At 42.6% G+C, this 24,529-nt stretch overlaps 1 protein-coding gene across 3 annotated transcripts; it reads right to left on the bottom strand.

Moving 5' to 3' along the window:
- Nucleotides 1–5,423: 5,423 nt before the first annotated feature.
- On the bottom strand, nt 5,424–23,104 carry LOC137768064 (retinitis pigmentosa 9 protein-like). 3 transcript variants are annotated; one of them, XM_068549281.1, is made up of 7 exons: nt 22,887–23,104; nt 20,404–20,434; nt 19,134–19,263; nt 13,865–13,956; nt 9,782–9,843; nt 5,760–5,802; nt 5,424–5,633 (listed from the first exon to the last, which is right to left on the bottom strand). In XM_068549281.1, exons 1-6 carry the CDS (start codon nt 23,036–23,038, stop codon nt 5,799–5,801), a joined length of 471 nt encoding a protein of 156 aa, XP_068405382.1. In that variant the 5' UTR covers nt 23,039–23,104; the 3' UTR covers nt 5,424–5,633; nt 5,760–5,798. The 3 variants fall into 3 exon arrangements, with proteins under 3 accessions (XP_068405382.1, XP_068405381.1, XP_068405380.1); XM_068549280.1 differs by having other exon boundaries at nt 5,424–5,802; XM_068549279.1 differs by lacking the exons at nt 5,424–5,633; nt 5,760–5,802 and adding an exon at nt 8,405–8,771.
- Nucleotides 23,105–24,529: the final 1,425 nt, after the last annotated feature.

The following is a 24,529-nucleotide window of genomic DNA, read 5'->3' on the forward strand; positions in this document are numbered from 1 at the left end:
CAGAAATAAGTACAAGCTATTACAAGCTGGTGGTGAATATGAGCACGTCGCCCCTGTGGTTTACCAGTTGAAACGACAGGATGGCTGTGAAAGCACTGGTGTCACCCTCCGAAGAAAACACACTATGCCCAAGCCAGAGGGACTGGAGTACAGGAGAGCCTGTCACAAACCATTGGAATGTAAGTGACTAGTGGGTTCATCCTATCTGGTTGTCTGTGGCGGTTCCATACCAGGTCCTGGATACAAAGGCAGCTGTGAATCAATAGCATTTCTCTGATTTGAAGGTATGTTGTCACTTAAGCTGTAGGTGCCCATAGTCATAGGATTTGCAAAGAGAATCCCAAGTTAGAATTCCTGCATTCTAGGAAATTGCAGTGTAATTTGAAACAAAGTTTCTCTAGTAGAAGATGATAGAAAGCTGGGTGATAGCAGTAAGGAGAGTTGGGCTGAGATAGTCAGGAGGACATCAGTCTAGCTGGATTGCTGAGAATGGGCAGTCCATGTGGAGGCAGAGAATTTTGACACAGTTTTACGTTCTGTGGTTTGGAGACAAAAGAGGAGCAAGTTTGGAGTGGGAATGAAGACAGTAGCGTGAGCTCAAATGGGCAGCCAGTGCAGGATTCCTCTCGAGACCATCCTGCCAGAGGGAAGACTTGTGAGGAATTGGGAAATAGGCCAAGGAGAATGGGGTAAAGTAGTCGTGTTTTTCTTCACTTACAGATTTTTATCCTATAGGCAATAAGGGGCTAATCCAGATTGAGTAGAGAAATGAGACAAATGTGCTGTAGGAATTTCAACCAGCAGTATTTTTATAGGAGAAATTAGAGTGGACGGAGAGTGCCTATATGGCTGAAAACCAGTTTGTTTGTTTTAATTTTATATTTTGGCTCCGTGGCATATGGGATCTTAGTTCCCCGACCAGGGATTGAACCCAGGCCCCCTGCATTGGAAGGTGGACTTTTAACCACTGGACCGCCGGGGAAGTACCCCCAAACCAGTTTTATTCAACAAAAAGTGTTGTATTGGGTTGGCCAAAAAGTACCGTAACATCGTACAGAAAACCCGAACGAACTTTTTGGCCAACCCAATAATTCAACAAAGTGGTGAGGGTCCTGACTCACATGGGAGTATGAGATAGAGACATGTATTTATGAAAATGATTCTGTACTCTAGTAAATCTTTTTCCTCATGGACTAATTTGTATCTCTTCATAGTCATACTCTGCACGATCTGTATATAGTGCATCAAACTAGAGGTGTGACCTTAAATTTAACTTTTTTAAAAAAAACCAGGAGGTCAATAAAATTTAAACTGCTTAACAACTATGTATACAAAAAAAAAAAAAAGACATGTGAGAGGACTAACGCAATTGAATCTTTAAGAAAGGGCTGGAGTTTGAACTTGAGTACATCGAAAAAAATGGTAACATCCATGGAAAAGACTTAACTTGGGAAGAGAAGTTGTTTTGCTTTGCTGTGTGGGTTATGGTGGGAGGGGCATAAAATGGTGAGATTGAGGGACTAGACTAGCAGCCTCCCCACACCTGGTTGAAGCTTGAGTTTGGACCATCCTATGACTGGCGGGGGCACAGCTGACAGGAGTGGGGAGGGAGGGAGGGCCCAAAGGAGAGCTTTGGGAGATGATTACCTCTGGGGTGCAAAGAATGAAGCAAAGCAGGTAAGTGAAGAATGGGATGTATAAGGGCCCCAGGGAAGTTTAAATAAGTTCCAGTCTTAGTCCCAAAACCTTTAGACTTGACATATTTATGCCTACCACTTCCATTGAAAAGTTAGGGTATTGTCACATCTTAACTCTTGGCTGTTGTCATGACTTCGATTCATGCTCAGTAATTTGAAAGGGGTTTTTTAAAATACGGTGACTTTACAATATGAGCAGAGTTTTTTGGCTTTGGTATGTTTAGTCCCTGCTTATTATAGACGGCAAGAGAGACTGTCTGGACCACTGTGCTTAGAGACCCCTCATGCATAAGAAAGAAGCACTGTGTAAGCTCCATAATGAATGGGACCATTCCAGATGTGTGTGAGCCCTAGATCACGATGTCTAACATTGTAAAATGAATAAACTAAAACACCGGCAACTTTACCTTTAGCCTTCTCAAAGTCTTATCTGCTTCTGAATTCCCATGTCATTTCCCATCAGAGCATGTATGAATCTTTTTCTATTTTGGGTAATAACATTGGTTATAAATTTACTCCCTCTCCCCCTTCTTAATACTGTAGTTTAGTAGTTTTTAGCACTTTCTTCTTTGGCCATGTCTGAAAGAAAGTCTGGGGAATTCCCTGGTGGTCCAGTGGTTAGGACTCCTTGCTTTCACTGCCGAGGGCCGGGGTTCGATCCCTGATGGGGGAACTAAGATCCTGCAAGCCGCATGGTGCAGCCGGAAAAAAAAAAAGTCTGAGTTGTCCTGTGAAGAAGATAATGGGAACTTCAGTTTACTCCAGGTTACACAGTCAAGATTTTAATTTCCAGGCTGAAGTCTCTCTTCTATAAATTTTGTTATTATTTTTGCCAATGATATTTTTTGCTGCCAAGAACTACAGAATGATATAGAATAGTATCGTGAAAAACAGGTCAATTTCTTGAAAGATGTGTTTTTGATTTATTTTTTCCTTTTGGTTTTTAAGCAATTTGGATTATTTAATGTATGAATCACTTCTTCCCTCAGGTAACTGTGAGAGATCAAAAACCAAGTTCCCCTACAAAGTAACAGAGATTCGAGGCAGATGCTATAAAGTTTAGGAAATACCCAGCAGCTCTAGAGGTTGGTATCTGTCCTGTGTCCAGTTCGTCTTATGATTTGCTTTCTGGACTTTATTTGTTTGGGGTTTCCTACTTGGTGCCTGGTCTGCCCTTCAAAGCCCTTCATTGCTTATGGGCAATGACAAACGGCAGAGTTCTACCCAGGTAACAGGCATACCTTGTAAAGAAGGCCCTACCTGACAAGATTAGAGCCAAAGCCTTTCAATTCTGTGGAATGTTATTTTTAAGCTGGCTTTCACACTTAACTCCCGATCTGTTAATGGTAGTATGTAGTGGATTAAAATGGGATTTTGTAAGTGATGCTGGCAGATTCACTCTTAGTGTCCCAACTTAGAGCTGGGTACTGGAAGCTTAGCATCTCCATTAAGGGGCAGTAGCTTGACAGGCTTCCCTACACAGAGTCTTGGCATTGGGTAACCCTGCCTCACCTCAACCCCTGGTCCTGAAGTAGTGGCTTGATGGCCCCTTAAAGGCCATTTCTGCCCTGCAGTGGTCATAAAGGGAAGACTGATAACTAAGCTCAGGCAAAGTGTCAAGACCTTTGGCTTTATCCTAAAAATGGAAACTAAAGATATTGGTAATGATTCTCTGTATAACATCTTGAGTCTGTTACACACCAATTTAAGGAAATGTATTCTATTGTTATTTCATAGGAAATAAATTGCTGAGTTCCAGCTTCAAGGAAGAGCTAAATATTGCATCATATGATATCTCTCTTGACTGAACTATTAAAGCGTTGTATCAAAAAACAAGAAAATGTGACATTGTAAAGCCTTTGGAAATATAAGTTGTAAAACAGCAAATAAATTGAATTGCAAGTGTGTGATTCTTAAGCATTTTCTTCTCTCAAAATGGCCACATCACTCATGACAGCACCAGCTGTCAGGAATAGTTTTGTCTTGTAATCTCCAAGGACCTTTAGATAAGGAGAAAAGGATGGTGGATTTGAGGACAAAATAAAAAGATTAAGCATTCCCCACAAAGAGGAACCATCTTGAAGACAGAAAGGATGCCAACTCATTGTTTGTAAATGGAGGCCAGGAACATAGTAGGTTCACTGATGGATATTTCCAGTGGTGGCCTGTAGAATCATATGTTTTATGCTTTCAACTAGTGTAGACTCCTAGGAATAAAGGAAGCTTTAGGAAACAAAAGATCTTTATACTAAGAACCTAGGAGGTCAACTTGTAGAACCAATCTCCCAATAAATGGTGCAGGTTAGGTCTGTGACTATGTGCTAAAAAGATTTTTATGTGATTGGAGGCTCTCCCACGGTTATTTGAAAGAACAGAGCATATGTGAGAGGATGGGGGTGCCTCCAAGAAAGGCTTTCTGGGTGATAGTATGGACAGTATTTTGATACATATCAAAGTGTCCACTCAATGCTGCTTCTAAGTACCCTGTGATGAAAATGTCCTATAGAAAAATGTCCTTTAACTCCCTGTATTAACCAAGTATCCCTCAAAATGGATTAAAGAAATGGTAAAAAGTGATTGATTAAGCACTACATTTTTTCAGATGAGAAGCAAAAGATGATAGTGTTTCCAAGGCTGGTCTTATGAGACCTATGACTTTATCTAACCCCTACTTCGATTTTGTTTAGATACTCCAGGAAAACACCTCTCACTCCTATCCCCACCCAAGGCTGGATTATGTGACACTCCTATGTGTTCTAGTAGCACCTGTGTCTTAACTTTAATAGCCCATTTCATGACATGACAGATGAGACTTGTAACATTCTTACCCTCATCAAAGGAGACCATATATTCATTCCTTAGGGCCATGGATTAGTGTAGCCAATGCAGTATCCCCATGGAAGAGTATAGAGCCTGGGACATCATATATATTCAGGTATTTGTGAATGAATGGCTTAGTGTTAATTAGATTAACAAATTGGGCCTTGTGGGTTGGACTCTAGAAGGTGGGGAAACTGGTAATGCCAGTATATGGAAGAGGAAGCACAAAGACAGAGGAGAGTACCAATGAACATTTTCCTGTTCTGTAATCCTTCCCAAAGTCTTGCCTTTATCCTAGAGGGGAGATGAAAAGCCAAGTATAAATTTGGAAAATGGAGTCTAAAATGAACGATAATTTCTGACCACACCTACCCTTCTTCTTCCCTGCCATCTTACCTCTGTGGCAGGTTGAGTTCCTTAGGACCAGACTCTGAGATGGAGATTTGGGTGCAAGAAATTTAATGGGGAGTGCTTTAGGGAATAACATCTCTGAGGGGACAAAGAAAGCATGATAAGCAGGAGTTTGGGTGTGATGCAGGCACAACAAAGGCCTTGGCCAATCCCACTGAGAGCTCATGAGCTGTAATGACCCTGCAGGATTGTCCCAGTTGGGGCAAGAGGCTACATCTTACACCCCTGCATAGACCAGTCACTGTGATGCAGGATGCCCCTGGAAATGAGGCGTGGCCTTGGATAGGGTAGCTCTCTTCAAGAAAGAACAACCAATTCCTGGAAAGGGGAGGTCATCTGCAACTGTTACCTGAAGTCAGCTGTTAACCAGCAGTTGGGAGAATAAATACTTCAGTCCTGAAGTCAGGCGTAGGGGTTAGGAGGCAAATACAAGTGGCACAATACAGCATCCACTACAACTTCCAAATCATGTTCCAAATGGAAAATGTAACCAAACTTTTAATAAATTCCCATTGAACACCACCATGCATGACACATTGTGTTAGAAGGTGAGACTACAACATGAAACAAGATGGTCTCTGCCCTCAAGAATTTTCCAGATGTGGGCAGGAACTAATTACCACAAATGTAGTGGCTTAAAGCAATATCCATTAACTTCCGGTCTCTGGTCTGGCATGTAGAGAGATTAGAAGTCTTCACTCTGTCCTAACAAGTAAAAAGCCGAACAAACTAATCATCAAATCTTCTTAAATCTATCAGAGAATTGAGGCCACAGGGCAAACCGCTGACCCCAAAATTGGAGAGATGGGCAGATACAGAGTCAAAACTTACTGGAGCAGAAACCTCTGTGGGAACCGCTGCCATGCTTTGCTACCTGCCAGAAAAAAAACTCTGGTTTTAAAATTCTCATGTGAGGGCTTCCCTGGTGGTGCAGTGGTTAAGAATCAGCCTGCCAATGCAGGGGACACGGGTTCAAGCCCTGGTCCAGGAAGATCCCACGTGCCACGGAGCAACTAAGCCCATGTGCCACAACTACTGAGCCTGAGCTCTAGAGCCCGCAAGCCACAACTGCTGAGCCCACATGCCACAACTACTGAAGCCCGCGTGCCTAGAGCCCGTGCTCCACAACGAGAAGCCAGGGCACCGCAACAAAGAGTAGCCCCCGCTCGCCGCAACTAGAGAAAGCCCACGCACAGCAACAAAGACCCAACGCAGCCAAAAATAAATAAAACAAATAAATTTATTGAAAAAAAAAATCTTATGTGATTTGGTTCAGATCACCCAAACAGTCACCCATAACAGGCCAAACTATCTTTTAACAAAATCTAATCATGGGTGTAAAATCCCTTAAAGTAAGTTCTACATGTTTGGGTAGGAAACCTTGGGGCTGTTTTACAATTTCGCCTACCACAACCATGATGGCAGGCTGATAAGATACCTTGGTAAAGGGAGGTCTGGTGGCTTCTTTTGACTTCCTTAATAGAGAGTACTGAGTTTGAGGAAAGAGGTTATAGGATGAAGGAAGCTTTATGGGCTCAGCAGTCTGGGAATCAGAACAGAGGAGGAGGAGTTGGGTTTGAGGTTCTTCTGGGTAAGCTGGGCAGAAAAACCACAGGTCAAGGGAGGTAACAGGCTTAACTGATGGACCACAGAATGTAGGCCGGAAATAGAAGACAGAGAAACCTGGAGTGAGGGAGAAGGGACAGGAATTAACTTGCAGGGCTACAGTGGATGGAGAGATTCCCGTTAAAGCAGAAAGTGGAGAAAGGCTTTAGTAAGAGGTTAAACATTTAGATCAGCGGTTCTTCAAATCTGGTCCCCAAACTGACAGCATCAGCATCATTTGGGAACTTGTTAGAAATGCAAATTCCACAGTCCATTCCAGAATTAGTACAATAAATCAGAAATTCTGAAACTAGGAGTAGGGCATGGGAATCTGTTTTAACAAGCACTCCAGGTCATTTTGATGCACCATAAGCTCAAGAATCATTGATATTCTTCTTCCATATGGTAACAGAATATGTTTATCATGAATGGGACTCTAGCAGGAGAAAGAAAATTCCTGGAAGGAGAATTTTCTGCTGCATGCTGAGCTAGAAATGCCAAGGATAAGTGTAAGGCACTGCTTGAATTAACTGGACTTAGGGTTTTCAGGAAGAGCAAGTCCTGGGCCATTCCAGCCAATTGTGTTATTGAGATAAACTTTCCAAGGCCAAGACTAGGAGCAGTTACTGAGGAGAACTGGGAAGGAGTCAGCCTGGTCCACACTGGTTATTCTTTAAAGGGGGGGGAATCCAATCCCTAGGAAAAAAGGCAGGCAGTGGGAACAGTGAGTTCCTGGGACCCTGAGTGATGAAAACAGCAAGAGACCCTAGTGGAGAGGGAAGGACACTTGCTCATGAGCAAAATCTGGCTCCACTTTGGCTCAGCAAGAACAGACGCCCTCTCCTAGCTGCAGGCACCATCCCAACCTGCTGAGCTGCCTCAGCTGCAGCAGTCAAAGCCAGGAGTTCTCGTGTAGGCTGTGCTTAGCCAACAGGATGAGGATATATTTTGGGATGTGGGTAGCTGACCCAGTACAGTAATTCCTATATCCTTGTAAGTTTTCTGAATCAATTATTCTGGGAATAATAATAATCATGGGACAATGGCAATAAGTGCTAAAGAAGGTAAAGACAATGATTGTTCATTGTTATTATAGGATAGCCTTTCCCCCAAAAAAACTCAACCAAACATAACAGGGATTTATGATCTCAAGACTTCTGTGTGCAGCAAAGACCAACATACTTTACACTGTTGATTTAAAAAATGAAAACAACAATGCAGACAAATGTGTGTGGTATGCTAGTATTTGTGTTAAAAAAGAGAAAAAACATTTGCTTGTGATATACAAAACATTTCTGTATGACTTCACAAGAAACTGGTAAAATGGATAGCCATTGGGAAAGGGAACTCAGTAGCTGGGGAAGAGAAGAGGAAAGTTTTTCATGATTAAACCTTATATACCTTTTATAATTTTTTTTTGACCACACTTCGTGGCTTGTAGGATCTCAGTTCCCTGATCAGGCATTGAACCCGGGCCACGGCAGTGAAAGGGCCGAGTCCTAACCACTGGACAGCCAAGGAATTCCCCTTATATACCTTTTAAATTTGGACCATATATTATTATGATTCAAAAATAAATGAGTATTTTTTTAAATAAATAAAAGAATGAGCTTTTATCCTCAGCGACAGAGGAAAGTCAAGCCTGAAGTCTAAGGGCATTAAGTAGCCCCACCATGGAGGGTGGAAGCTGCGGCAGCACCTGGAGGAGCTTCCTCAGAGATTCCCTTAGTCTGGCCACCCTGCCAGAGGCATTTCTAAGGAATCAGGACCCACAGTGATCTGCAGAGAGGAGAACAATGAGAAAAGCTTTCCAGCCTGAAATCAGCTGCTGTCCAGAGCTAGCACCTGGCAAGATACAACTCACTCTCCTGGGGGTCACATCCTTACTGGAAGGTAGGTGAGAATTCACACCTGTGACACCAAATCTCCTCCTCTCTTGGTGTCTCTCTCTCCTATTCCTCTCTGATTCCACATTCCTCTGATCTTTGGCCACAGTGTTTGATTTTTGAGAAGAGAATGTTGAACAAGTCAAGCTCTTGTCATTCTGAGTCTGAACTCTCATTTGACTTGGAAGACTTATGCTTTCGTTTTTTCTTCTTTTTCTTTTCTTTCTTCTTTTTCTTATGCTTCTCTTTCTTCTTCTTTTTCTTGTGTTTCTCTTTACATTCTGAGGAACTGGAGCTGCTCCCATCTTCATCTGATGTTGAATCCTCCAGTAACTGTTTTAACTGTTGTATCCTAAACACATAAGATTGACCAAAGAAACATATTCAATGTAACTTAAAAAATTCTTTTAGATAAAAATATAAGAACAGTAGTGATGTCACAAATCATCACCTCATTAAAGACAGTACTTATTTTTATTTTTGCATGTTTTCCCCATTCTTGCCTACATCCACACCTATTTTACATGACTGTAACCAGTGTACAAGCCATTTTGTATTCTCAAGTTCATACTAGGCAATCTACCTCCTCAACAATTATAATTCAATATCACCAATTCGAAAAAAAAAAAAAAACCTCTTGTTTTTTCACCCTATCTTTATTCATGTCTAAGAATAATTTTTAACAATAGCTCAAATCCTTAAAGCCGCTGGAGAAGATAAAGTAAGCATACGAAAGAGAATCAATCATATAGCAGAACTAGATACCACAATGTGGGTTGCCAACATCAACTATCAGTGACATGAGTGGGCTGGGCGAAGCTCACTGCTTTTTTTCTTTCTTTTTTTTAATAAATTTTAATAACGGTTCTTTTTAAAATTAATTAATTTATTTATTTTTGGCTGCATTGGGTCTTCGTTGCTGCGCGCGGGCTTTCTCTAGTTGCAGAGAGAGGGGGCTACTCTTTGTTGCGGTGCACGGGCTTCTCACTGCGGTGGCTTCTCTTGTTGCGGAGCACGGGCTCTAGGCGCGCGGGCTTCAGTAGTTGTGGTGCACAGACTTAGTTGCTCTGCGGCATGTGGAATCTTCCTGGACCAGGGATTGAACCCATGTCCCCTGCATCTTAACCACTGCGCCACCAGGGAAGTCCCAAAGCCCACTGCTTTAAGTTAACCCAAGTAGAACAGGCTGGCCTGCTCATTCCCCACATACTGGCCTTTTCAGGGATTACTCCTGCTCTCCTAACATTTCACAATTAAAATACCATATTTATTAAACCATTTCTCTAATATTGGAATGGTTGTTTCCAACTTCATGTAATTTCGGACTTTAAGAGGATATTGTTATCATCAGGACAACCTCACCTTACATCCTTTTCATGTCTTTTATTCTCTCGTATGATGTCATACATGGGATCTTCATGTGCCTTAAGGGTGAGAAAAGATTAAGGTTGGGTTAGGCTTCATGGGTTGTTAGTTAATTAAACATTAAATCCCTGTTACTAAAAGCCAGTTATTCTTTTCCAGTTTGGTTGTTCAAATGTTCTAATCCTTCCTAAGGGTCACCAGAACTGCAAACTCCCTGAAGCTGTGAAAAGCATTTTCCAATTAGAAAAATACAGAAGGGAATTCCCCAGTGGTTAGGACTCCAGGCTTTCATTGCGGAGGGCCTGGGTTCAATCCCTGATCAGGGAACTAGGATCCCACAAGCCACAGCAGAGTGGTCAAAAAAAGAGGGACTTCCCTGGTGGTCTGGTGGGTAAGACTCCACACTCCCAATTCAGGGAGCCCGGGTTCAATCCCTGGTCGCGGAACTAGATCCCACGTGCATGCCGCAACTAAGAGTCCGCATGCTGCAACAAAAGATCCTGCACGCCACAACTAAAGATCCCGCATGCCGCAACGAAGATCCTGTGTGCCACAACTAAGACCCAGCACAGCCAAAATAAATAAATAAATAAATAAATAAATAAATAAGTATTTTTAAAAAGAGAAAAATACAGTATATAATTTAAATATCCTTTTTTTTAAAAAGACTTTTGAAGTTTGTTTGTTTTTTTTAAATTTTATTTATTTATTTATTTATTTATGGCTGTGCTGGGTCTTCGTTTCTGTGCGAGGGCTTTCTCTAATTGCGGCAAGCGGGAGCCACTCTTCATCGCAGTGCGCGGGCCTCTCACTATCGCGGCCTCTCCTGTTGCGGAGCACAGGCTCCAGACGCGCAGGCTCAGCAATTGTGGCTCACGGGCCCAGCCGCTCCGCGGCATGCGGGATCCTCCCAGACCAGGGCCCGAACCCATGTCCCCTGCATTGGCAGGCAGACTCCCAACCACTGTGCCACCAGGGAAGCCCCTAAATATCTTTTATAAAGAAATAAACCATGGCAGAATCATGAAAAACTATTCAAGGAAGAAATATTGAGGCAATTCTCTTTGTTCTATGTGGATACATGACCAAGAAATAGTATTAAGAAAAACAAGTGAATTATAAAATTATATATAACAATGAAACATTTATAGGTATGCAAAAATATATAAGTATCCCAAACAAAGTCTGGAAGTATACTGGAGGTATAGATAATTTTAAATGATTTGAATTTCTTAAAACTAAGAACACGTATGGGAAATGTTATGGTATATGAATTATCTCATTTTAAAAAAGAATAAATGTTTATTACAGAAATTTTAGATATTATCAGAAAATTAAGTTTTTAAAAACTATCTACTACTTCACTACCCAGGGATAACAGTAATATTAACATTCGGTCTCTCTTTTTCTTTTTCTTTTTTTTTTTTTTTGGCTGCGCCACGCAGCTTGTAAAATCTTAGTTCCCTGTCCAGGAATTGAACCTGCACCCACGGCAATGAGAGCGCTGAGTCCTAACCACTGGACCACCAGGGAATTCCCTGGCCTCTCTTTTTATTTATTGGACGCATTGGGTCTTTTGTATTTTTTTTTTTAATTTATTTTTGGCTGCATCGGGTCTTCGTTGCTGCTTTCTCTAGTTGTGGCGAGCGGGGGCTACTCTTCACTGCGGTGCACGGGCTCTAGGCACTCGGGCTTCAGTAGTTGTGGCTCGCGGGCTCTAGAGCACAGGCTCAGTAGTTGTGGCGCACGAGCTTAGCTGCTCTGCGGCATGTGGGATCTTCCCGGACCAGGGATTGAACCCGTGTCCCCTGCATTGGCAGGCGGATTCTTAACCACTGTGCCACCAGGGAAGTCCCGCATTGGCTCTTAGTTGCGGCACACAAGATCTTTGTTGAAGCATGCGGGATTTTCAGTTGCGGCATGCAGGATCTTTTGTTGTGGTGCATGGGCTTCTCTCTAGTGGTGGTGTGCAGGTTTTTCTCTCTCTAGTTGAGGCGTGTGGGCTCAGTTGCAGTGCGCAGGCTTAGTTGCCCTGCGGCATGTGGGATCTTAGCTCCCCGACCAGGGATCGAACCCGTGTCCCCTGCATTGGAAGGCGGATTCTTTACCACTGGACCACCAGGGAAGTCCCTGGTCTCTCTTTTTAAATCATTATTCATAATTTATGAAAAATTATAATCATACCATTTATATATAAAACTCTACTACTTTTCACTTATGTTTTCATAAACATTTTCTCATGATATTACACATTCTTCTAAAACACAATTCCTAATGGCTAAATAATTTCTGTTACAGTAATTTATGTTGATATGTTGGACTATTAAGGTGTTTCCTATTTTTCTTTAGCTCCCATTTTTCTAACCATATAAATAATAATGAAAGCTATCCTTATACATACATAAACAGTTATGTATATATTAATGTTCTCTTACATCCTTAAGGTAAATTAAAGTGGGATTTCTGAGGCAAAATGAGTATGTTTAAAGTTTTTGAGATTTATCACCAAACTATGTTCTATAGTATCTGTAAAAATTGTCATTCCACCTAAAAGTAGAATTATTGATCCAAAGTAAGTTATTTCAGATTATTAAAATGAAAACACAACATCTTAAAATGTGTTAAAAACTGGAGAATGGGGCTTCCCTGGTGACGCAGTGGTTAAGAATCCACCTGCCAACGCAAGAGACACGGGTTCGATCCCTGGTCTGGGAAGATCCCACATGCCGCACAGCAACTAAGCCCACACACCGCAGTTACTAAGCCTGCACTCGAGAGCCCGTGAGCCACAACTACTGAGGCTGCATGCTGCAACTACTGAAGCCCGTGTGCCTAGAGCCTGTGCTCTGCAACAAAGAGAAGCCACCGCAATAAGAAGCCTGCGCACCGCAACAAAGAGTAGCCCCCTGCTCACTGCATCTAGCGAAAGCCTGTGCACAGCAACGAAGACCCAACGCAGCCAAAAAATAAAATTAGAAAACAAAACAAAACAAAACAAAAACTGGAGAATGTTGACTCCAGTTTGATATATGTTGATAACCTCAGTACATCCAGACAGCTACATATTTCACTTGACAGAAGCAGTTACTGAATGGAGAATTTACACCCCTGGGAAGTGACTCTGTTAAAATAAGGTGAGGAAATGATAATTTTACTGTCATGTAAAGAGCAAATATAATTTATATATACACTTCTAGCTTATAGTTTAAGACATATAATCTTCAGGTAAAGCCTGGAAAACTAAAACCCTCATTTTAGTTATGAAACATGATTTTTTTATACAATAAGTTAAAAAAAAGTGATTGAATAAATAACAATGTCTGCTTCAGAAAAAGAATCACTATTCCCAAGGTATAACACCTTAATAAGAAGTTTACAAATAACACCTTAATAAGAAGTTTTTTGTTAAGAACTAATCTGTCACACAAATGTACAGGCATGCCTCATTTTACTGCACTTCACTTTACTGCACTTGGCAGATACTGCGTTTTTTACAAGTTGAAGGTTTGTGGCAACTCTGTGTTGAGCAAGTATATCAGCATCATTTTTCCAACAGTATTTGCTCACACCATGTCACTGTGTCACATTTTGGTAATTCTCACAATATTTCAAACTTTTCATTATTATTACATTTGTTAGGGCGATCTGTGATCAGTGATCTTTGATGTTAGTACTACAACTCTCTGAAGGCTCAGATGATAGTTAGCGTTTTTTAGCAAGAAAATATTTTAAATTAAGTTATGTAATTTGTTTTTTTAGACAGAATGCTATTGCATACTTAACAGAATACAGTATAGAGTTAACATGACTTTTATATGTGTTGGGAAATTTAAAAATTCATGTCATTGACTATATTGTGATATTTGCTTTATTGAGGTTCTAGATATTGCTAGAACCAAACCTGCAACATCTCTGAGGTATGCCTGTAATTTAACACAAATGTAGTTAACACCCGATACTTTGGCCAAATGACTTCTGGGAATGTATTTTGTGTGAATTTGCAGTTCACTGTTAGTACCTAATCATCTGATATTCACTATCTCTCATAAATGTAAATTGATATGGTAGGGTTCTACTTACTATTATGAACTGTTCTAACTTTTGGTTGCCTTTGATAAAAAAAGGGCATTCTTTGTCGCCTGTTCGGTGACCATATCGTTTACAGCGCCAACCTGAAAACAAAGAAAAGAGGAAATATTTCTGTAAGATAACACAGTTTCCTTTAATGAAGACAAAGGATCAGTAGATCATATTAGTTTTTCTTCATTAAACTCCAATTCTAAAAGCAAATGCAATCAGTGAATGAACCATGTAAGATCCTAAAAAACAAAGGGAAACTACAGATCTTCCTTGAGTTATGATGGGGTTACATCCCAATAAACCCATCATAAGTTGAAAATACTGTAAGTTGAAAATGCACTTAATACACCTAACCTACTGAACACCACAGCTTAGCCTAGCCTACCTTAAATGCACTCAGAACACCTACATTAGCCTACAATTGGGCAAAATCATCTAACACAAAGCCTGTTTTGTAATAAAGTGTTGAATTTCTCATGTAATTTATTGAATACTGTACTGAAAGTTAAAAACAAAACGGTTGTATGGGCAGATAATTTTGAGAGCTGGATCTCAGGAAACCATTGAAAAACAATGAAGTTTGGGGGTTCTCTGTTGACTGCCTCTGAGCTGTCCCTGTCTTTATCTCTCCCAACCTTTAAAGTTCAGGAAAGGAGGATAACACTCCTTCAAACCAATGTCTTTCTTTGTGTTCAAAACCCTCTTGCCTTTAAAGGAAAGGTGATCCTTACTGTTCAAAATGTGGTCCATGTCAACAACACATGGGAGATTGGTAGAAATGCACAGTATTAGGCCTATCCCAGAAACACTGACACATACTTGGAGTTCAAAAGACTTATTGGTGATGTGTAGACATATTAAAGTTTGAGAACCACTGTTCTAGATAATACTATAATCACTAAAATCAATGAAAGTATGCATATGTATATATATATATATCTTGTTTGGAATGAGTCCAAATTTTGTGGTGCCTGAGCTTAAATTATTTGGTGGGGGTGGGGATGGAAGGGGCTCTTCAGGAAAAACAAAAATCTTGCCTTGGCAAATTTTGCAAAATCATATGACCATAATCAACACATCACTATGGTTCCTGCAGGTCTTTGAAAGACACAAGTAAGGGGCCCTGAAACTTAAGCTTCATTTACTTCTTGGTAAAACTGGATCTGGTCCCAACCCAAACTTTTATTTTCCAAGTCAATGCAAATAACTATAAAATACTAAGTGAAATGCAACTAACCACCCCATCAAACAGAGCAGTGGTTTTCAAACTTTAAAAAAAAGCCACAGACTTCTGGGTAAAGATGACAGACTAAACACATTCGTCTCCTTTCATTTCCTTCCTGAGATTCTATAAAAATGACAATGAAGAGAATTCTTTTCAAAAGGAATAATCCAGTAAGTATTTCAAGAAGGGCCAAGTAACAACCTCCATAAATCTGTTCCTCCATAGAAGCACTGGAAATAGTTGCAAATTTTTCCAAATCAAGTTATCTGAAACCTTGAAAATTAACCAAAGGCTTGCCACAATCTAAAGAGTATTAATTAAAGAAACCCTACTGAGCCTTGGTAAGAACAGCAGGATTTCTGGCGTTTTAAGTGGGCTTACTCCCAACCCCTACTTCCACAACAGTCTTAAAAACAAGCAGCCATGCAACCATGACAGCTGTGAAAAGCAGAAGTGTCACACCCACTGAAGAGGGAAGACTGGATTTTAAGCACCTCAAAAAGCCCTGACTTCAGAGCACAGAGCCACGCTGGCAGGGTATTGTTGCTATCTGACTAGTCATGTAGTTTGCTCTACATAAAAAGCCCTACCCCAGGATATTTGTCAAAAATAGTCACTTGCAATTGTTTAACATCACAGCTTATTATGGCTGTGGTATCACTGGGTAAACAAGAGCCCAGCCAAAAGTTTAAAAGGAAGATCTGGGGAATGAGATGTCCATAGAGGGCTCTCAAAAATTCTGACATAATTCTGGGAAGCTAGAAGACTACACACATGTGTAAGGCTGTGTGCATGCATAGTAAAGGCCTGAGAAGGCCTTTTTTTTCACTTCTGACTCACTGTTAAGGCTCTGTGCAAGCAGGCACTACAGGCTAAGGCAGACATGTAAACCAAACCACATGAGCATTTGAGGCTTGTCTTAAGACACACATATAACCTCTTGGCAAAGGGGAGAAGGCTTCTTAGATCAATGCATTTAAGGAAATCTCTGTTGTATTATTAGCTGACCTCTAAGCTAACAGAGGAGACTTCAGTGGCCATATACTACAGGGAATACAGATTTACAGAATTAGTCCAGGAAAGTCACTAAAAATACAAAAAGGAACAATAAAACCTGGGTAGAAGGGAGAATCTGAATTCCAGACCACCTTATATTATCTAAAATGGGCAGTTTTCACCAAAAAATTGCAAAACACACAAAGCAACAGCAAGTCCAGATACTGGACTTACTAGACAGAGACTTTAAATCAGCAATTATAAATAAGTTCAAAGAACTAAAGGAAGTTATGTCTAAAGAATTAAAGAAAAGTATGAAAGTGATGTCATAACAGATGGAGATTATTAATAAAGGGATACAAATTATAAAAATTAATAAAAAAGAAATTCTGGAGTTGAAAAGCACAATAATCAAACTGAAAAATTAACTGGAAGTTCTTAACAGCAGATTTAAGATGGCAGAACAAAGAATAAGCAAACCTGAAGATAGGTAACAACTGAGATTATCCAGTCTGAGGAACAGAAAGAAAAAAGAATGAAGAAAACTGGCCAGTCTCAGAGACCTGTGGGATACCATCAAGATTAACAGCATACGCATAAAGAGAATCTCAGAAAGAAAGGAGTGCTAGAGAGTGTAGAATGTTTGAAAAAATAATGGCCAAAAACTTCCCCAATTTGATGAAAAACATTAATCTACAAATCCACGAAGCTCAATGAACTCCAAGTAGAATGAGTTCAAAGAGATCCATCATAGGCAAACTGTTAAAAAGCCAAAGATAACAAGAAAATTTTAAAAGCAATGAAAGAAAAACTACTCATCGCATATAAACAATCCTCAATGAGATTATCAGATGACTTCTTATCACAAACCATGGAGACCAGAAGGCAGTAGAATAACATATTCAAAGTGCTGAAAGAAAGACTATTAAGCCAGAATTCTATAGCCAGCAAAATTATCCTTCAGAAATAAGAGGGGACTTAAAGTTCAGATAAACAAAATCTGAAAATTTACTGCTAATGGACTTACCCTACAAAAAATAACAAAGCTGAAATGATGAAAGAATACTAGGCAGGGGGCTTCCCTGGTGGCGCAGTGGTTGGGAATCCGCCTGCCAATGCAGGGGACACGGGTTCGTGCCCTGGTCTGGGAGGATCCCACATGCCGCGGAGCGGCTAGGCCCGTGAGCCACAACTACTGAGCCTGCGTGTCTGGAGCCTGTGCTCCGCAACGGGAGAGGCCACGACAGTGAGAGGCCCACGCACCGCGATGAAGAGTGGCCCCCGCTTGCTGCAACTAGAGAAAGCCCTCGCACAGAAACGAAGACCCAACACAGCCAAAAATAAATATAAAAATAAATAAATTAATTTAAAAAAAAAAAGACCTAAAGAAGAAATACATGGCGAATATCTTTAAAAAAAAAAAAAAAAGAAAAGAATGAAGCTCTCAAATCAATAATCTCAGGTTCAATTAAAAAATCCAGAAAACAAAGAGCAACCCAAACCAAAGGCAAGCAGGAGGAGGAAATAATAATAATGAACTACTGGCATTACTGGCATGTGCTGTGCCACAGATGAACCTCAAAAATATTATGCTTAAAGAAAGAAGCCGGGGGCTTCATGCGGCAATGAAGATCCCGTGTGTGGCAACGAAGATCCTGGGTGCTGCAACTAAGACCCAGCACAGCCAAATAAATAAATAAATATTTTTTAAAAATACTAAATGCTAAATGAAGAGCAGACACCAGAAAATTGAATTCTAAGCCACCAGAGGGGAGAACGGAAAATCAGCACAATTTCTATTTGCAGAACCTCCAAAGAGCTTAGGAATTGAGCTCTGAGCACCAGGTACCTCTGAAAGTAAAGGTAAAGGAGGAGCTGAAATAAGGAGGATTGATGAAAAGTCCAAGGGCAACTCTTACTAGCCCCGGTGGAAGGAAGTTTATTGTCTGAAAAAGGTAAAGCATAGATCTCTGGCAAAATGACATCAGATACATGTGAAGGCAAGGTGCCACAGTAAATATAGAAGATTACATGAACAAATAAAAAGTAAATGGCAAGATTTCCCAGCCTTCTTGCTCCAATCAGATCCCACAACACTAGCAGCTTGGCCTTCACCCTCCAGGGAGGAGCCTTCTTCTCTAGGAAAATATAACCCACCCCAAGAAGAAAAACCTACAGGTACTGACCTCACAAGTTCCCAATTGACAGGACTAGAAAGATCACCCTCCAGTGAAACTCAGCAAGCCCCACTCACACACTTAGAGCTCCTAATCCACTTTTTATCTCCCAATGATGAGCAATAACTGTGGTTGCCAGTCTCAAAGATGGACCCCAAAATCCCTGACTTCTAAAAAGCATGCCCTCATGTATTCCCTGCCACCCTGAATAAGGCTAACTGTTGTAACCTAGGTACTGGAAAAAGGATGATGTGTGAATGGAGGCAAAGAGACTGCAAATCGTTATTTTAATTATGTATGTGAAGAATCTTTGTACAAACAAATGTCTTTAAAGACAGCTGTATCCCTTTTTCAAACGCCGTCTTATGCTGGATGAAGGTGCTGCTGCTCTGGTGCGGTGGAGGGTGTGCACACAGAGCTCCACCTGTTCCAGACCCGCCCTCTGTGGCCCAGAGCTCCTCTCAGGTTACCTGGATAAAACCTCAACACCTCTGATGAGGATGACTGACTGAGGCAAGACCCAAGGGACCACCCTCCAATGCATCCCTTGTCCTCCATGGCATTTCTACATGGAATATCCGTTCTGTTACAGGAATATTACTGAAGCGTATACTCCACAGGCAGCTACGGCCCTGTGGAAGACCATTACCCTTACAGCCAGAAGCCCTGGAGTCAAAGCACTGCTCTGCCTCTTACCCCAGAACACTTAATAACATATGCAAGGCGGCTTCCTCATCTATACCACGAAGATCATGCCCTGACTTTAGCAGGGCTGTGGTGAGAATGAATTAAAAGAAGTGAACTTGTTTGTAAACGGTGGTCTATAACTTGCATGTATTGAGGGTGTTACTTGAAACCCTTCCACACTCACACTGCATGACTTTGACTTCTTTCCCCAGTGGCATCCAAAGCCCTTTGGTTGGTGCGTGGGCCAGAAATTCCCTGGCATGTTCATTGCCTGGGACATCTGGTATACAGTCTTCTGGCTTAGTCTCATCTTCCTGAAAAAGGAAACAGTGTGTAAGCTATGTGGCAAAAAAGCACCGGAACTCTCTCCCACCTGTTTGAGAACACAGCACTGCCTGGCTTTCTCATGGGCTGGAGATCCCAATGTCATCATAAGTTACCCTCTGAAGAGCTAGAAAGAAAGACAAATCATAACTGACAGAAAAAACGGAAGTAACTATACTAGAAGAGCTAGCTATGCCACAAAAACAAAGTAGCTGTTCTTAGAGAAAAGTTACTAGTGTTTATATAGGATTGATCTGTGAGCTCCAAATTGATTCTAGATCACAAAAATTAGATTCTAAGATCACAAAAAGTTTTCTGCTAACTTAAAAGCTTTGTGGAATGAGGCAGAATATAGAGTTAAACAAGTGAGGTTTCCTGGAATAATAAGAACAATGTGTTAGAGTAAAATAGATTGTTAGACCTTGAAGGCCACTGTCATGTTTTATAATCTCATACATGCCGTATTTGTGAGATGTATTTTCATTACCAAATAACTGCACTATATAATTAAGGTGCTGTTTTTTTACCTTATGATTTTTTCAAGTTTCCACGAATATTAAATTTATAGTGGAAGAATGTTTTCTAAAAATCTTTTTTTTAAGTTGAAAGTTACCAAACAGAAAAGGTTACTTTGGCCTTAAGTCCTCTAAGTCTCACTCCTGCAGAAAGACACTGACACTGTGGCCAGGGTGCTGGAGGAGGGACTCCTGCAACAGGTAGGGCTGGACTGGATGAGCTTCACGTCTCCTCAGAGTCCAGTGTTCTCTGAGCTGATGACATTCAAGAAATCAGCACCGGGAGGGTCAGAGAAGGAACATGGGGCAGGAGAGCTTTGAGAAGACAGTCACAAGTGAGACAGAAAGAATGGGAGTGAGTGCTGAGGAACACTCGGGGGGGCCTGCAGTGGTTTCTTAGGGGACAGACACAAGGCTGATTAAATTTCTGCAAAGGCACAGGCTGTGACAAAGCCCAAAGTGCATGAACCGACTGCCATCTGCAGGGAAGACACAGAACTATCACAAAAGGAGGTTCAAACCTTATGCAGCTGTTTTTCATAACAAGGGACTGAGTCTGAGCACTGAGTCAAATCTGTCTCAGAGAAAAACCAAAAGTACAAACTTCACACTGACCTTGATAAGTCCAGGAGGAGGTTTTTCATAACTAGAAAGGAAGAAAACACTGGTCATCAACCATGTTCATAGGAACGTTAACACATCTCAATCAGCAAAAGGCAACTGCAGACCAAAATGAAAAGGCTTTTTTTTTTTTTAGTAAAAACTTAAAACTACATTATAACTAAAACAGTTAATAAAATATGCCGTCAGAAGTCCTATATAAATAAACTGATGCTATTCCACATCCTGCTCGATGTAGAACTTAAATTCACTGAAATCATAACTGGTGCCTTGGCACAGCGATTTTATTTTTGGAAGAAGGGAAAGCAAGAGATTGCAGGGAAAATGTGAGGTAAGAAGAGCCTTGAGGGCCTCCCTGGTGGCGCAGGGGTTAAGAATCCGCCTGCCAATGCAGGGGACACGGGTTTGAGCGCTGGTCTGGGAAGATCCCACATGCCGCGGAGCAACTAAGCCCGTGCACCACAACTACTGAGCCTGCACTCTAGAGCCCACAAGTCACAACTACTGAGCCCGCGTGCCTAGAGCCTGTGCTCCGCAACAAGAGAAGCCACCGCAACGAGAAGCCCGCGCACCGCAACGAAGAGTAGCCCCTGCTCGCCGCAACTAGAGAAAGCCTGCGTACAGCAACTAAGACCCAACACAGCCCCCAAAAAAAAAAAAAAGTTATAACAATGTTAACACTGACATTGATTAGGAAAGTTATTATGATGGAGCTATATTGGAAGGATGGAAACAAGAAGGGCAAGTAAGAGAACTAAATCTTTATCTACTATGACAAGAAGTTAACAGATGTCTAAAACTGTTGAGTCAACAAAAACAGTATAAGCATATAATTTAGAAATGTGCAGTTAAATCCAAGAAGTAAAAACTAAAAGAGTCTGCACATGGAAGGCTTGGCCTTGTTAGGAGGGAAGGGGGTGGAGGGTTGTGCAGGTTACTCTGGGGGGTAAATGAGGAGTTGGGCAGCCCACCGCTATTTTTTGTAGCATTTTTAGTACTATTTGAGTTTTTAAGCTATATACAAGTATTACTCTGGTATGAATTAAACTTAATTAAAATCAAACAAAACCCTGAACTAGAAAAAGCAAATATGTCCATAGCCTAGCCAGTTTCAAATCTGTGAAACTGGAAAAATCCCACTGGTCTGAGAATCACACTCCTGAATTCTGCTGTAATTCTGTTGGCTAATCAGGTCAGTGGCTTAACCACTGAGCCTCCATTTTCTCATCTACAAAACGTTAGCAACTTTCTCTTGTCTGTGAAAAAGCTCTGTGAGCTACAAAATAAACAGATAGTATTAACCACTACCTGGCATCCTACAGTTAAAGATACAGAGGGCTGGTGGGGCTAAGCCCTGCCTGAGCCCAGAGTGCCTTGAACGCGCCAGGACTGTGGATGCCAGCAACGCGGCACCTGTATCCAAACCACGACCCACTGACGTGAGACTCAGCTCACGAGCCACACTGAAAAGAGCAGGCCAGGCTCCAAGCAAGCATGCACTTTGTATCAAAGCTCCCAGAAGGTTAATGAGGGCCTTTCCTTACACGACCGTCTCAGCAATCATGAGAAGGTAGGTAATGGGAAGTGCCTAAAACAGAAATAATTCAGATAACTCAGTGAACACCAAACTTAGTAAAGTCAGACTTCTAAAGCTGATTACTGAACGACAGAAACACAGAAAAGAACCGCAAGGGTCATTAATCCAACCTTCCACCTGATGTTTAAGTCTCCTTTACAACCAACCCTTCTCTCAGGGGTTATGTGGACTCTCCAACCCCGGGTAGCTGGGGGAGTACAGTGCCTCCTAGGTCAGGCCACGCTGACCAGCAAGAATCTATGACTCTGGTCCTAATTCTTCTTGTTGAGCTGGAACTGGCCTCTCTGTAGCTTCCACCCTTAACCCTGGTAAAAAAAAAAAAATCCTGGGGACGAGAGAGAAGTCCACGCTCTCTTCTACCTGACAGCTCCTCCCGCAGAGTCAGGGACCAGGCCCTCACGCCACGTTTATTCTTCCCTTCCTCACCGCGCACTCATGTTACGGGACTGGGCTTTTTCTTCCCTAGTTAACAGCACTAGATGAAAAGAATGGGGATTTACCCAGTTCAGAGCGAGCCCCTTGAACTGAGAAACGGGAAAGGACCCAAGGGCGCAGCCGCACTTCTTCTGTATTCAAATCCTGACCGACACTGACGTCGCCGCGCGAGGAATAAAACCGTCGTTTCCGGCGGGGAGGCGTCCGCCCGCCGCCGCCTCGAGCGCCCGGGACGAGCCTGTGGAGGGAGCCTCCCCGCTCCTCCTCCAGCGGCTGAGAGTCCAGCGTCCCGCAGCCCAGGATCAAAACCCGCACCCGGCTCGCTGGGGTCCGACGGGCCCACCTGCCCACTCGCAGGTCTCCGACCCCGGGCGGGCCCGGCCGCGCGACCCCGGGCCCCGACCCCATTCCTCGCATTAGTCGGGGGCGGGCGTGACGGACTCACAAGGACTCCAGGTGCTTGAGCTGCTGCAGCTGCTGCGCGTCATGCCGCCGCCGCCTCTGCTCCCGGCGTCGCTGCAGCTCCTGCTCCGGAGGCTCCCGCGGCCGCCGCGCGCCCCCGGTCCCTGAGTCGTCGCGCCCGAGCCGGGACGACATTGCGGCCCCGCGCCGAGCCGCGAAGATCGCACTTCCTCCTCGCCGCGCCGCGCCGCGCCCGCCCGGCCCCGCAGCGCCCCCTCTCGCCGCCGCTCCGCGGCCCGCTGGGCCGGGCCCAACGTCCCGGCTGAGGCCGCCAGTGCCCCGCCTCCCGACAGGCCGGCCCGACTGCCTCTGCAAGTCCGCGCTCTGAGCGCCCGAACCGTGCTGCGGGGTCAGCGGGTGCCGCAGGCCGGAGCGCGCCCCCTGGCGGCGGCCCGGAGCCCCGGCGCTGAGGATGCTGCGGAGGGAGCCAGAGCTTTCCCTTGGTTCTCTTGAAGTATTCCCTCCTGAAGCCTTCAGGGATGTAAGCTGTTCAGTTGCATAGAAGCCACCATGCTAAGAGGAAGCCCAAGCTAACAAATGGGGAGAGATCACGTGAAGAGGCCCTGAGACAATTAAAAAAGGGATGTCAGGTCAGACCCCACTGCCTAACCACACCCCACCCCTGGTCAGACAACTCCTTCCTTGGTGCAAGCCAAAGATAAATCTTAAGGGGCTCACGTCAACCAAGAATTGTTCCTGTCCTGCTGGGGAGGCTTTGTTGCCGGCCAAGTTATGTGCTTAAAATAAAAGAAAAGAAGATGGAAGAAGGAAAAAAGAAAAGACAACAAACATTATCTAACCACAACCAGTGACCTTACGGCATGCAAGCAAATAATCTGAAAACTTTTAGTATATACTTATATGCAGTAAGCAATTGTGTTGGATTTTTCTCACTTGCAGTTGAAAGAAGTCAATTCAAAGTCAGTTTGCCTAACATAGTGATTTGCTCTCTCAGCAAGAAGACCCAGGGATTGATAATTCCATTTTAGCAAGTATTAGTCAAAATTCTTTTGAAAACAACAATGGACCAAAATCCAAATCAAACTGTTCTAAGAAAAAAAATTAAGTAATTTATGGACTTACATATGTGAAATGTCATGGGATGGAACTTCAGGAATGGCTGGATCTAGGTGCTGAAATGTTATAGTCAGCAATTTCTCAGCTTCACGTTCCTTTGTATTGCTTCATTCTTTGCAGTTTCTCCCATTGTGGGGGCAAAGATGGCCACTGGAAGCCAAAGATGGCCAACAAATTAGCAGCCCCAGCTGGAAGAAACTTTGTTTCTCAGTTCCAACAAGAATTCCATGTATTATACTCATTGGCTTAGCAAGAGTCATGTATTTGTCATGGAAACAATCACTGTAGTCAAGGAGTTGCAGAACACTGACTGCTCATGCCTATGTTACATGTCCACCCTAAATCCAAGGAGTGGATCAGCTTTATCCAAGCCATATAGACTAAGAGAGGGGGAGGGGTTGTTCCTCAAAGCAAAATCCAGGTGCTATTAACGGAGGAAAAGAGAGAGAGAGAGACAGAGGAAGAAGAAGAAGAGGAAGAGGAGGAGGAGCAGGAGGAAGAGGAAGAGGAGGGGGAGGAGGAGGAAGGAGAAGAGAAGAGCAATGCTGG

Source organism: Eschrichtius robustus, chromosome 8 (assembly GCF_028021215.1).
Source record: "Eschrichtius robustus isolate mEscRob2 chromosome 8, mEscRob2.pri, whole genome shotgun sequence".
Classification (NCBI taxonomy): Eukaryota; Metazoa; Chordata; class Mammalia; order Artiodactyla; family Eschrichtiidae; genus Eschrichtius; species Eschrichtius robustus.